The 14,233-nt window shown below is 32.5% G+C and overlaps 1 protein-coding gene across 1 annotated transcript in view; it reads right to left on the bottom strand.

The window, feature by feature from the left end:
* Nucleotides 1-4,340: 4,340 nt before the first annotated feature.
* LOC106132211 (neuronal acetylcholine receptor subunit alpha-7) overlaps nt 4,341-14,233 on the bottom strand; it is a 59,960-nt gene continuing 50,067 nt past the window's right edge. Inside the window, exons 9-13 of the mRNA XM_060948705.1 lie at nt 12,826-12,912; nt 9,019-9,128; nt 7,021-7,197; nt 5,596-5,816; nt 4,341-4,425 (exon numbers count right to left, since the gene is read on the bottom strand). Of these exons, the coding sequence (XP_060804688.1) occupies nt 4,341-4,425; nt 5,596-5,816; nt 7,021-7,197; nt 9,019-9,128; nt 12,826-12,912 (680 nt within the window). The remainder of the gene's footprint in view (nt 4,426-5,595; nt 5,817-7,020; nt 7,198-9,018; nt 9,129-12,825; nt 12,913-14,233) is intronic.

Here is a 14,233-nt window from a genome sequence, read left to right on the forward strand (position 1 = left end):
CAAGCAAACGAAATTATATATTTTTTAATTTATTCGAAACTGACTTTCAAAAGCTGAGAAAATTCTGAAATGCATACACACATTACATATAATCACGTCGGTATCCCTTGCGGGGTTGACAAAACCAACAGTCTTGATACTGATAGACCACGTTCAGCTGTTTGGCTTAATGATAGAATTGAGATTCAAATAGCGACAGGTTGCTACAGCCCATCGTTTAAAAGAAGAATCACAAGTTTATAAGCCTGTCCCTCAGTCGCCTTTTTCGACATCTATGGGAAAGAGATGGAGTAGTCCCATTCTTTTTTCAATTTGTACCGGGAACCACACGAAAATTCATTAAAAGTTTAGATATTGATGTATAAAAATTTTTTTGAGAGACTTCGACTGTTTGACAATACTTTCGTATACATATTAGGGACACAAACAATTTTATCTTCTGGTAAAGTCCAATTATTTTAACGTTGAACGTTTTTCGTTCATTACTGATATAATCCTAGTTTTTTATAGTTAACACATGCTTACACAACTGTGTCTCAAATCGCAAAGAGAGTTATCAAATAAAATGGTAAATAATTCAGGTTTTAGTGTGCGCTTATCTTATTTTCGTCGGCCATTTTGTGACTACGGCCGTCGTACAGCATTTGTCGAAACTTCGACGAAATTAAGGCGACGCGTTAAAATCTGCATTATTTGCAATGATATATGATACATCGCGAAAGTTAAAAAGTTTAATTATCAAAATTAAAGACATTCAGAGAGTAGGTAGAAGATTACGAAAATAAAGTGCGACCTATAGATCGATGTATGTTTTGACAGCTGTTTGTACGTTACATCTACCCGGTCCCGTGCAGGCGATTAGTTTCGTTTATGTAGAACATTCTCTACGTGATTTTTATATATTTATTTTATTTTAATCGAACGTCGAACCGCAGGCAAAGACCTAACAATCGTTTTCACAACCTCTCGTATATTTATTTTTAAAGAAATAAAGTTAAAATTGGCTGGTCGACCTTCGCCTACAGCCCGACGCCGTCCGATATTAATTAACATTAAATTATATGTTAACAAACACCCTAGTTCGTTTTTATTTTTTTACAATAAAATTCTCAACTTTATCCTTTATTTATACCCCTATAATCCAACTTAATTTCAATATTTATAAACCCTATATTTTGGCACTAACAAATCTAATTAAACATATCAATTAATTTTACAATTTCATTTTCCTTATCACCTCCAAATGGAATTATACACGAACTATATAATAATATTGAAATAAAATAACATAGTATAATATAATTTGGAATTCTAAATTATATAAATATTATTTATAAACAAATATCAAAGGAGGTGCAACATTAAACATCTTATGTAAAGAAAATAAATTGCCCTAAAACAATGTTATAATGATATTATCTGAGCACCATACGGTATTATAATATTGGTGATTGCAACAGGGTAGCGTTAAATATTTCAGAAAAAATTAAACATAACAATCATCATCACTTAGCTTCAATAGTAAAAGTGAAGAAAAATCTTATTATACATCACGCTATTTTCTGAGAAACTTCATTCAATCCATCATTCTTACATTTACAATTTCTTAGAAAATGGCGTTAATTACACGTACAATCGCACATAAAACTTTTCGATGACAAATAAAAAATTTTAATATCGAAAATTTGATTTGAAAGAACACACCGAGACGCTTTAATTAATTATTTGACTATTTAATGAGCTGTCTTATGATACTTAGCATATCTTAAAGGGACACGACACTAACTAAGCTATCACGACATCTATAAGAGCGAAATTGAGGAACGGACATAGACAAGATGTGAACTATAATGTATTTTCTTTAAATAATACGCCTACTTTACGATATAGATCCTACATGTACTAAGGGCTCTAATTGGAAATTTTGACGAATTTACCCATTACACTAAATGTTTTTGTTGGAACATATTCGCAATGTTTATACTGGAAGAAAACATCAAGATAACGAATTGAACAAAAAAATGTAACGTAAGGTTTCTGTAACAGATAGTTCATTTTCTGCCCTGACGGACATGTCAATAGCTATTCCGCATTGTCCACAGAAAATAATCAAAATTCGTCAAATTATTTCCGAGGGGCGATGTTTTCGTCCCTAAAAACAAACGCTGATGTTAAAAGGCCCTATAAGACTGGTCATAGCAAAGTCCTAATTTGTGAAATATTATCATTAAGTCTTTTTCCGCATTTTCTAACCTTTATGTACAAAATACACATTGCAATATATATATATACACATACTGATAAAATTTACGTGTTACTGATATTGTGACATTTTTGTATATTTCCCTATAACATTTATATTAAAAACAAACTGCCAATAAATGTGTTTTTGAACTAGGTATTTGCGTTTCTCTACTTATATTTGCATACGTGTTATTGCTCCATGAGGGCAATAAACGCGCGTTTTATGATTAAATTCTATTTCAGTATCATTGGAAAAAAAAGAAATATGAAATATTTTTAACAAGCGCTCAAAAATCCTGAGAAGCTCATAATTTGTTCTGTATGATGTGTTTATGATGTATGATATAATGACATACATAATTGATGAAATTGTGAGCACATTAATATTACGTATATAGGCTATGTTATTCATTACAATGGTTTGAAAAAGCTTTTTTTACATAGACCAAAACATACGTTGATTGCTTTCATGGAACGTACTTTAAAAAAAAACATTATTGCAAAATTTCTATTATCGCGCACTCTATTAAAATGAAAACGATCGTCTCTTCTAAATTTAAAGTTAATTTATCATATTTATTGGTTATCAGACTGTTTTATCAGTATAACTCACTAATCTACTGGTTCTTTTAATTGTTGACTCATCAATTCCATCACTTTCTGCAATTCCTGTTACCAATCTAATTTCCGTCTTTTTTTGCTTGAAACATCTCAGTTTAATGACGCACACTAAAGCTATCTTGTCTATACCAATATTGATCCATCATGTTATGTACATTACTTACCTAAAGGTAATGTCATAATCGTGATCCCTCTTATGTTTCCGTAAAGAAGACTATTGAATTATTTGTTGTCACGCAAACACACGGATCCTGCTCTTAAAGGATCATTAATTTTAACCCGTTTTGAATTATACACTCTTCCAAAATGTTGCACATATAAAATAATCTTTCACTCTTCAATAATTTCTTAGAAAGGGGACGATGGTCGTTTTTCTTATATTCTTCGCGTTCACGCGTTATTATATAAATTTCTGACGAATAGACATACCAAAACTTCCGATGTCAGTCTCGTTTCTAAGTTTGCTTGTTCGTGTGGCAAATCCTTTATTACTATTTGATATTATCTCCAGATCTTTAAAACAACGCACACTTAAAATCAACCTCTCTTTATCATCAACCGAAACTATTAACCGTATTATTAGAAATATAATTATATTCAACAAATTATACTCGTCAACATTTATTCTGTATAACATCCTAGTTCAACATCACAATTGTTTTATAATATGTTGGACTTAACATTCTATTTAACGTATTGAGTTACATTTACCGTCTTTCGACATTTAAGGAGACGTGTGCGTTTTGCCGCGTAAGATAAAGTATATTTATTATACAAAGAGATATTATCGAGACAAGTCGAAACGATAAATTAATATTATGATTCAAATACAGACTTATCAACGCGCATAATTTAAATTGATAAATGAGTATACAGTGGGACCGAATTGCCATTCAATGGATTTTGTGTAAATTATATACCTATAAATCTCGATATGGATAAATCGAGTTATAGTACATTGAGTTCTTATAACGAAACAACGATTATATATATTAAAAAAAAATTTCAAACATGTATTTCCAATCAAAGTGTACGTATTGTACCTAAAATGTACAAATAATTAAAACCTTTTTTAAAATTTGTTGAAAATAAAATAAAAAGTACGGCGGAGTTGGAAGATTAATATTTGCAAAAGTGAATTTTACTTGTCTCGCGTGTGTTGTGCTATGGGACATCGGTCCTTAATTAACGACTCAACAAACCCAAGTCAAATATTGATCAAAACAATATAAAACTCACTCCAGGCTCCTCCGATAGCTGAAGATGTCCCTGAGCTTAACGTCAGAAGAAGACTATTATCGTCCACCTGTTGCTCATTATTTTCGGTTTAAAAAAGTTTAAGTATAACACGGCAACGCAAAGTTTAATTTATAATCGACTGGCCTCGCTAATAGACTTATAACTATAGTTACACCGTCAAAGTCTAAATAACTTCTCTCTTGGGGATGCGCCGGCGACCGACGCGCTGTTTACTCTCATTGCACGATGATGTGAGGTGCCGACAAGAGCACGGCCACGGTCGCTATGATCGTGAATAGTGTGAACACGAACAGACAAAACCTGGGGACAATATTGTATGTGTTTAATGGAAACTTAAGTTTTTTTTTTTTTTGGATTTAGAATAGAATAGATTTATTTTCAAAATTGAATACAAGGTATCACTTATTGACGTCACATCACTTAAATCTAATTATGTCTACTACCGTATTGATCTACTACACTACATCGATAGGAATTTAAAATGATTCGAGAAAATAGCAACATAATAGATTCTTTTTTATCTAAAAGGACATTTGTAAAAGTACTCATTTTGATAGAAAAACAATTTTTTAATCTATCAATAGCAGTATGTGATAATAGCAAAACATCGTATGATAAATACATCATCCCTGCATATATAATGCTGTTATATAGCTTTATTTTAATAGTCAAGAATTTTATATTGACAGTACAGTAGAGGACATGGTCCTAACCGATTGTGCGTTCATCAAAGCGGTATGAATTATAACCAATCGATGCGGTCCGCTGGGAATCAGAAATGTTTACAGTGAAAAATGTTTGTAATCAATTTTTTTGCAGGACCAGGAAATTAAATAGACTATGAGCCCTTTGGGAGAAAGGGATTGATTTTATGAAGGTATACTTCGTATAAATCTTAGTAACTGTTTCCTTCTGACACAAACAATTTCATGAAAATACTTTAAAAACTTTTACTAGGTTATAAAATAAGTATACTTAATTTTATTCTTTACTAAACCAATACTAAGAATACCAAAATAAATCAGACAGCAAAGTTACCAACGTACAGTAATAATACTATACTAAAATAGCCATACAGCTGAAGGGGGCCTTTCGGTTTTTTCAAGACTGTTGGCTCAGTCTACCCTGCAAGGGATTTAGACGTTGCTATATGTATGTATGTATGTAAATATAGACGATTATAATATACAGCAATATTTGTTTATAACGCGCTAGGAAATGCCTTCTGCTTGCTTCTGAATGCTTAAATCAAATTTTAACTACTACCGCTTCCAAAGCGCATGTGTAGAAGAACCAGCGGAACAAACTACACTGCAGCATTTTCACCGGACATCAATTTTCAAATATATATCTCTTAAATCTAAATCTTACACGAATGCATATTGTCTACATTAAAAAACATGAATGATTGTAAAACTAATGATTTCAATACGAATTCAAATCATCCAATTTTATATTGCCATAACATACCTGTCGACAACCATCGCAGCAAATTTCCAATCGCTGATCAGCTCGGCCTCCTCGTCCGCTTTCTTCATCCTGGCAGTGATGAACTGGAGTTCCCTCAGGATGAGGTGCAGCTCCCGATGGTGGCTCCCCAGACCTCCCCCCACGTCCTCCATGGTGGACGGGCGGACGAACGACCGACGGAAGTCCGTACGGAATATTGAACATCTGTTACCGAAAAATAACTCGAATGATCATCAATCAATAAATTTCTACTTCCAGCGTTAATCTCGGATAGATGCTCACTTATAGAGAGATGATGTATGTGTGAAAGTTAACATACATACATATAGTCACGTCTAATATATCTTGCGAGGTAGACAGAGCCAACAGTCTTGAAAATACTGACAGGCCACGTTCAGCTGTCGCCTACAAGAAGAATTCCAAGTTTATAACCCTATCCCTTAGTCGCCTTTTACGACATCCATGGTAACGAGATGGAGTGGTCCTATTCTTTTTTAATTGGTACTTACTAATTTACTCTTATTAATCTCTTTTGAAATGAGCATCAGAATTGCGATCCCCCATTTCAGATTAGCACAAAGTCTGAAAACCAATTTGTCTTAGATTTCTAGTGTTACCTGTATATTTATTATACAAAGAGATATTATCGAGCCCAGTCGAAATGATAAATTAAAATTAAGTATGATTCAAATACAGACTTATCAACACGCATAATTCAAATTGATAAATGAGTATACAATGGGACCGAATTGCCATTCAATGGATTTTGTGTAAATTATATATAAATCTCGATATGGATAAATCGAGTTCTAGTACATTGAGTTCTTATGGAGAAACAACGATTATATATACCTACTTCAAAAAATAATTTTCAAACGAGCATTTCCAATCAAATTGATGTGTACGTATTGTACCTAAAATGGACTAAGTATTAAAACTTTTTTCAAGTTTGTTGAAAATAAAATATCACATCATCGTGCAATGAGAGTGAACAGCGCGTCGGTCGCCGGCGCATCCCCAAGAGAGAAATTATTTAGACTTTGACGGTGTAACTATAGGTAATTGATAAATTATATTATATATTGCTATGGTCTGTAGTCTACAGTTTGTCTTAATTAACACAGTTGTATGATTCCTTAGACTCAATAGGATATTTTACAACAGGTCAAATCAGATACTTTTACACAGAATATTTATCTATATCGTTATCATATATTGTATCTCTTAACTGTTTGCATATTTCTTATATGGTCTTCGTATGTACACTGTTTTTGAATTTGTAGTGTAGATCGTAACTTTATAATTTTGCTACTATGTATATTTTTACTACAATTTGTTATGTGTATTTAAATAAATAAATAAATAAATTACTTACCCTGGCCCCAGGTTTCCCGTGGAAGCCGTGCTGTTAGGCGCTGGTGGGGCATGCCTAAAATCATCATCTATATCCAACACGTTGGCTAGTAACGACTTCGACGACCGCTCCTTCAATTCCAGTTCCCTCATCCGATTGGACATCATTATCGTCTTCCTTGTTATCTTCTTGCCTGGCCTGGACATCCGCAGGATCCAAGGCAGCCATTGCAGGAACACCGTCTTTATCTGTTGGTGGATAATTAATGTTATGTTAAATAATTAAGTTTAATTACTATTTTGAAGTTGACGTTGTTGAAGAAAATGCTGCAGTGCAGTTTGTTACCACTTCTTCTGCACTGACGCCTTGGAAGCGGCAGTAAACTTAGTTTTTAAGTAATTTATTTGACGTCAACCAATGTTGTTAAACCATAGGTTTTGACAGTTATTAAGCGATATATAGTATCCTATAATAATGAATAAAAATTTTGAATGTTGAATTTTTTATTTTTTTATTAATATGAGCACCATTTTGCGTACTGTTTAGTTAGAAGGGTACTTGATCATACTGTGTTGTATTTCAGATGCCCAGCGGGATTACTCTCGTTTTTTAAATATTATAGTGGAAAGTCAATTCTGTATCGTTAAATGTTTGTTTAATAATTACTACAGAAGAATTTAATGGAGTTCTCACTTAGTACATTACTAGACCACGTAAAAGACCACATGCTAAATTTTAAACCTAGGTAATTCAGTTTTATGTATACTTATAATGTTGATATACCAGACAGTGTCATCTCTTATTTACATAGAAGTTATTTCTTTGTACATACAAACATACATACAATACATCCCTTGCGGGGTAGACAGAGCCAACAGTCTTGAAAAGACTGAATGGCCACGTTCAGCTATTTGGCTTAATGATAGAATTGAGAATCAAATAGTGACAGGTTAGCAACCTGTCACTATTTGATTCTCAATCAAATCATTCTCAATGGCCCATCGCCTTAAAAGAATCCAAGTTTATAATCTCTTTGTAATTTGTATTTATGTTAAAGTACCGTGTGGTTATCGGCACTGATAGAAAAAAAGAATAAAGCCACTCCATTTCTTTCCCATGGATGTCGTAAAATGCGACTAAAGTATAAGCTTATTAACTTGTCATTTTTCTTTTAGGCAATGGGCTTTCAACCTGTGACTATTTGAATCTCATACATACATACATACATACATATTTGAATCTCATACATATATATTTGAATCTCAATTTCAGTCATTAAGCTACACAGCTGAACGTGGCTTATCAGTCTTTCAAGACTGTTGGCTGTATCTACCCCGCAAGGGATATAGACGTGATTATATGTTTGTATATTAAAGTGAATTTTATTCGTCTTTTCATATTTTTGTGTCGATAATTAATTCCCGACGGTCAAGAACTTTGGTTGTTTGCGAACAAACAAAAACTAAACTACAATTTTTCCATTAAACTTCTAAGTGTTTAACTAAGTTCATATCTAATGAAGTACTAAATAAAATGCTCTTGTAACTTTGAGATGAAATTTTTACTTTGAAAAGTTTCAGCGAGATAAGCTTTGACTTCATAAAAGTTTGAATCAATACAAGCACTTTTTAATTTTGTTTCTCTTCAAAGTTTTATTTTTCTGCTGACTAACTTTCCCCCCAAGGTTTTTCCATATAACACCTGTAGTCAACCTGGCCAGTCGATTGTAAACACTCCTTTTAAGCAAATTTTTTGTATAATAAGTGCCTTGTGCTTCCCGGCACCAATAAAAAAAGGAATAGGACCACTCCATCGCGTTCCCATGGATGTCGTAAAAGACGACTAAAGGATAGGCTTATTAACTTAGGATTCTTCTTTTAGGCGATGGGCTAGCAACCCGTCACTATTTAAATCTCAATTCTATCATTAAGCCAAACAGCTGAACGTGGCCTATCAGTATTTTCAAGACTGTTGGCTCTGTCTACCCCGTAAGGGATAAAGACGTGATCATATGTATGTATGTATGTATGTAATAAGTAGAAAGTTGTAGATACATAAAACGAACTTACCCACTGAGGCATCTCGTGTATGTCCGCCGTTCGATGGTGGTAGTTGAGTACCACCACGGTCAGTACCACTGAGGACGCCACCATGAACATGATGCAGTTGAAGTAGGTCCCTGTCGTTAGAGAACATTTTAACTACACTTTCTAAAGAGGTTGCAAGATAAAATTAAAAAAAAATTCATTCTTCATTTAAAAAAGTGCCAGTAATTTTTAATTCATACATAAATATTTAATAATGTATTCATTTAAATTTAGGAACATCACAAACGTTTTATATTTAAATTTGATATATATTTTTTTTTAATCTTAACTCTAAAAAACAGATGATAAAAAAAGAAAATATTAAAATGAAATTACGTGTAAGGAGAAAATTAAGTACTTTCATTTTTTTTGGGTTTTATATTTTTCATTTATGTTCAAATCTTTCAACAAATTTGATTACAATTATAAATAATAATTCTTCTATTAATATGTGACTAAGCATTAAACAACATTCAAAGCCAAGTGCATGCATTTTAGGAAACGTGCAGTGATTTTTATGTAATCAGTTACTTTCCCAGTTTAGACGAGCTTATCACTAAATTGTTAGATACAAAGGAAATATTTATTTTTAAATAAGTGGTCGCAATTGATTTTTGTCAATTTTATCATATTTTATCTACATTTTTATAACGAATATCAAATTGAACGAACGAAAAGAAAACTTCATTCTGAATGAATTCTATTTAGTAATTAAATATTAAAATAAAAATCGGAATTATTTAGCTCGTGTAAACAAGACGAACGGTATCCCTCGGGTTTATTATAAATTTAATAAAAGCTAATGATCGCTTTATAACCTGGGCATAAAAGTATAAACGAGAGGGAAACCTTCAAATATTTTATTTCATGAGTTTATGATCCCCGAATTATTAGTGCTGTTGGAAGGATCTCGGATTATCAGTGTTTGAAATCCAAATATTTCAAAAAAAAATTAATAAAAACAAAATTATATTTCATGTTACTTTTGACTTCAGATCATTCCAATCGATATAAAAACTTCAATGGAGACTAATATATCGTGTCATTTACAAACAATAAGACTACAATACTAGATTACGGAATCACTCGACCTAAATCCTACAAGAGCGTAACAATTTGCAAAGAACCAATAAGGAAAATTCACGCCAAAATCGTTAGCGTCGCCACCAAAGTTTACATTGTAACTGACAAAGGAGTTTAGTTATCTTGAAGTATTCTGTCCTTCCATTAATGCGGTTGGTTTGTTAACAGTCAATCAAAGGCACAGACCAGAGTTAGCAGATCCGCAGATACTTGGAGGCTGGCCCTCTACCCGCATCCACTTTGTTGCTTAACCGCTGTTTAACTTTACATCCTGTATTTAAACAGCTACAAGCAGACCAATCTTACATATTTATAAGCTTATTTACATTTAATTTAGGAGAGTTGTGCTTTAGAATTGCGTTTTCTTAATTCCATGCTCCAATCTGACGTCAGCAGTCGAGTAAAACCTCTACATTGCTCATTAGACCAATCGAAAAAGAAATAAATGAAATTAGGAAGGCTGAGAAAACAAATTTATATGAATGGACAACAAAGAGGCAAAGTCGACAGTGTCAATTATTTTAATACATTACAAGAAGATCGGATGCCAGTTAAACCGAACCTTTTAAGAACATTTTCATGTTACTGTAGCTAATAGCGATTGTAAAGTGCAATAACTCTATTTGAAGTGTTGAGAGCTGCATAACCGCTGTCAAAGCATAGACAAGCCCCGAGGGACTCTAAAATGCAAGTCAAGTCAGAGAAGAGTAAGAATCTATGCTCTCGTTTAGAATTTAAGCAAAATTATTCTTTAGATCTTTGTTAATCCGGTGTTCCAAGAATGTGCTGAGGAATATTTAAAAAGGAATGTATTATAAGATCTTCGAAAATTTTAAGACTTATTTGAGATTCTACATCAAATATTCCTCGAAACACATCCTTCATATTTTTATTAAGAAATGATCTATTCATAAGTACGTTTTCATCGCTTTTATTTCATTCATCTTTTATTTTATTAACAGAACTTTTAAGAGCGCGCAGTCTTTCTCACCTATTAGGGGGATAGCCTCTGAGGTTTTTGTGATGACGTGTCCCACCAATAGAGAGAAAACAGTTTGCGACAGAAGAATTGTAACACCTGCAAAGATCAATATAATTTCTATGAAAACAAAGGGTTCTATTTACAAGGTTTCTGTATAAACCTATAGGCATAATATGTGTCCAGTCCAGAACTAACTTCCCACGTCTGGACCACATCTCCTGTTCGTGTACAGAGTCGGTATCAGGGGCTCAGATCAAATCATAAACAAAACAAAACAAAGATTTCATGCAACACTATTTAGATAAAGTTTTATACTTCCTTTAGTTATTAGCTTCGTTTACGGAGATATACAATTACAGTAGGGTTTTTAATAATAGTAACACCACCACCCTCCAAGTATCTAGTATACCATAAATTTGAAAACGCTATGTTTCTGTTGTACGTTGATGATTTAGTAATTGACACTTCAAAATATATTGACACACATGGAATCGATTACGCGTTAATACAACACCAAGTGAAGTAGAATGTATTGTATTGTAATGACAGAGAAAAAACATTGAGAGTTATAAATATCGTAACTTACCTTACGGCTCCATTATATAAATCTTCACAAGTTATTCCATCAAAATCACATGCCATGCCACTGATGAAATTAATTATGTATTTTGGAATTTAAATATTCATGTAATTCCAAGAAACAAAATAATAGCAAGAAAGCTTGAAGGAAGAATCGCGAAATCGATTCCAAGAAACAAAAGGAGATGCCGAGAAATACGACTACAAATTGTGAAGATAATATCCGCACGGCTTGGCTCTATATAAAACTGTGTTTGGTCATAATTTGACAATAACTAGCGAATCTAAAAGACTTTCCTATTCATCTGTTAATTTTGAAACTGAATTAACATATTTTTGTGTATTAATTGGGCTTATTAGTTCATTACTAATTTTGTCGGTGTTAAAATATTCTGTCAAGCTATCGTCAAACATTATTTCAAACCAAGTTTGTATAGAGCACTTGAATCTGCGTTTAATTGTATATAACCTCCTAAAATTCTGACGCTAAAATGCGCGAATTAAATCTTCCATACAATTATTGAAAAGCGAAAAAGCATGATTTTAATAACATCTAACGTCGTTTAAATAATTACTCGAAAATATTGACAGAAGAAAACCACTTAACATACATCAAGCTTTTAAATGTGTAATTAAATATTTTAGCGTACATAATTTACTCCTTGTAATGTTTTAAAACAATTCTCAATTTAAAATTTGTTTAAGAAAACAAAATAATGATAACAATAAAACAAATGAAGATAAAATTAAAAGTAATTTGAAAATGAGTGCGCAGCGTACTCTATAAATCTTACATCATTTATTTTTAAGTGAATGTGAAAATTATGTAAGGATCGTAACAATTGGAGATTTCTGTCTGTTTTCTGTTAAATTTTTCTTTTTCAATTCTTCCAGTCAACAATTTGTCTGGCGTAATTGCGATTAACATCTTCACCAAAAACAACATACCAATTGTTATTTTAGTATTACGAGATGCAAATTTATTCATGATATCTTTTCTATTAGTTAAACGTTTTCTGAATAAAATAATAATTGTACAGTCGCCAGTATCAAAAGAAATCTATAAAGTACGCCGCAGTTATGAAGAAAAACCAAAAATATGGGAACAGGGGATGGTAAAACTGGGGAAGGTTTGGGTAGTGTACCTAACAGGGGGATTGCGTCGGACACCTGCGGCAGTGTCTCGGCGACCAGGTTGAGAAACACCGTCAGCGAGAGAAGAATTGTGACTCCTGAAATCAAACACAATGTTAGGAACCCTACCGTTTCCTTTAATGTTACCAATCTCTTCCATTTTTTTTGGCAAACAATTTTTTTTTTATTTGTTGTTAATCAACTTTGTGGGTACTAAGATTAAGTAATGGTAGTGGTAACATTATACTCGTTTAACGAATTGATTTTCGTATTTCCAATTTTTGATATGTAGTACCAAATAGTTTATGGTCTTAATAGTGACATTTTTTTCTAAGTATATGATACAATTATACTGTAGATGTTTTTGAAATAAAATTCTGTGAAATACTTGATTATATTGACGATATTATAGTTCTAGTATACTACACATAAACACCGTTTTGACAATTTCAACGAGAGAAAACAAAAACCTCAAACACAGTTATAACGTTTTCATGTATACTCCATTCCATAAAAAAATTCTAGCAAATACTATCAAGATATTTTCAAACACCTTAAATACGCTGCAGAATGAGACCACAAATATTTTCCAGCCATCTTATATTTTCTAACTGTAGACATAAAATATATTGATAACTTCCTATGCACACAACTCTCCAAGGCGTCCCATGTTAAATGATGATGAAGGTATGTAACACGTAATGGCTTCTACCATTTATTTATACTTACCGGTCGAAAACATTGTAAATTTTTTATTACCCAAAAAATTTTGAGCATTGAAATTTAGACCCCCAGTAGTAGGGGTCAGATTTCACATCTCATTCTGCAAACTAAGTAACTGTTAGTACGAGATTAAATTGTGAATCCACCAAAATCAGGTACCAAAATTTTATGATAATGTAAACAAATATATTTTTCTTCAGTGTTTGCATCACAAAGTGTAAAATTGTTCTTTAAAAGCGTAAAATTCTTTTTTTACAATATATAAATAGACTCGTAAAGTTGCTAAAAGTTACTTAGTTTGAGTCTTTTCGGGTAATCCAAAATCGACGATGCGAATAGGGTGTGCTAACACGGACACAAACAGTCATACCACATTCTAGAACAATCTAATATTTAACTTAAGCACACGTTGCTTCCGAGAACTAAAAGTTATATCACCCCGGATAGCTTTATACGGTAAAGTTCCCTCCAGTTTCAAACTGTGTATGACTTTGCCATCGCACTTGGTGAATTAAATGTTTGTAATTGATTACAAAACGCAGACTCGAGATGGTCGGTTTGTTTTGGTTGATATTGCTTTAATCTAAATACGAATGAGTTGAATTTTTAGGCAGAGACTCATGGAGGTCACATAATTCTAAATAATAGCATTCACGTTTCTCTGATGAAGGCTGACGAGCCTGAATCTATTGTTAA

The sequence above is a fragment of the Amyelois transitella genome, chromosome 3 (genome assembly GCF_032362555.1).
Source record: "Amyelois transitella isolate CPQ chromosome 3, ilAmyTran1.1, whole genome shotgun sequence".
Taxonomy (NCBI): Eukaryota; Metazoa; Arthropoda; class Insecta; order Lepidoptera; family Pyralidae; genus Amyelois; species Amyelois transitella.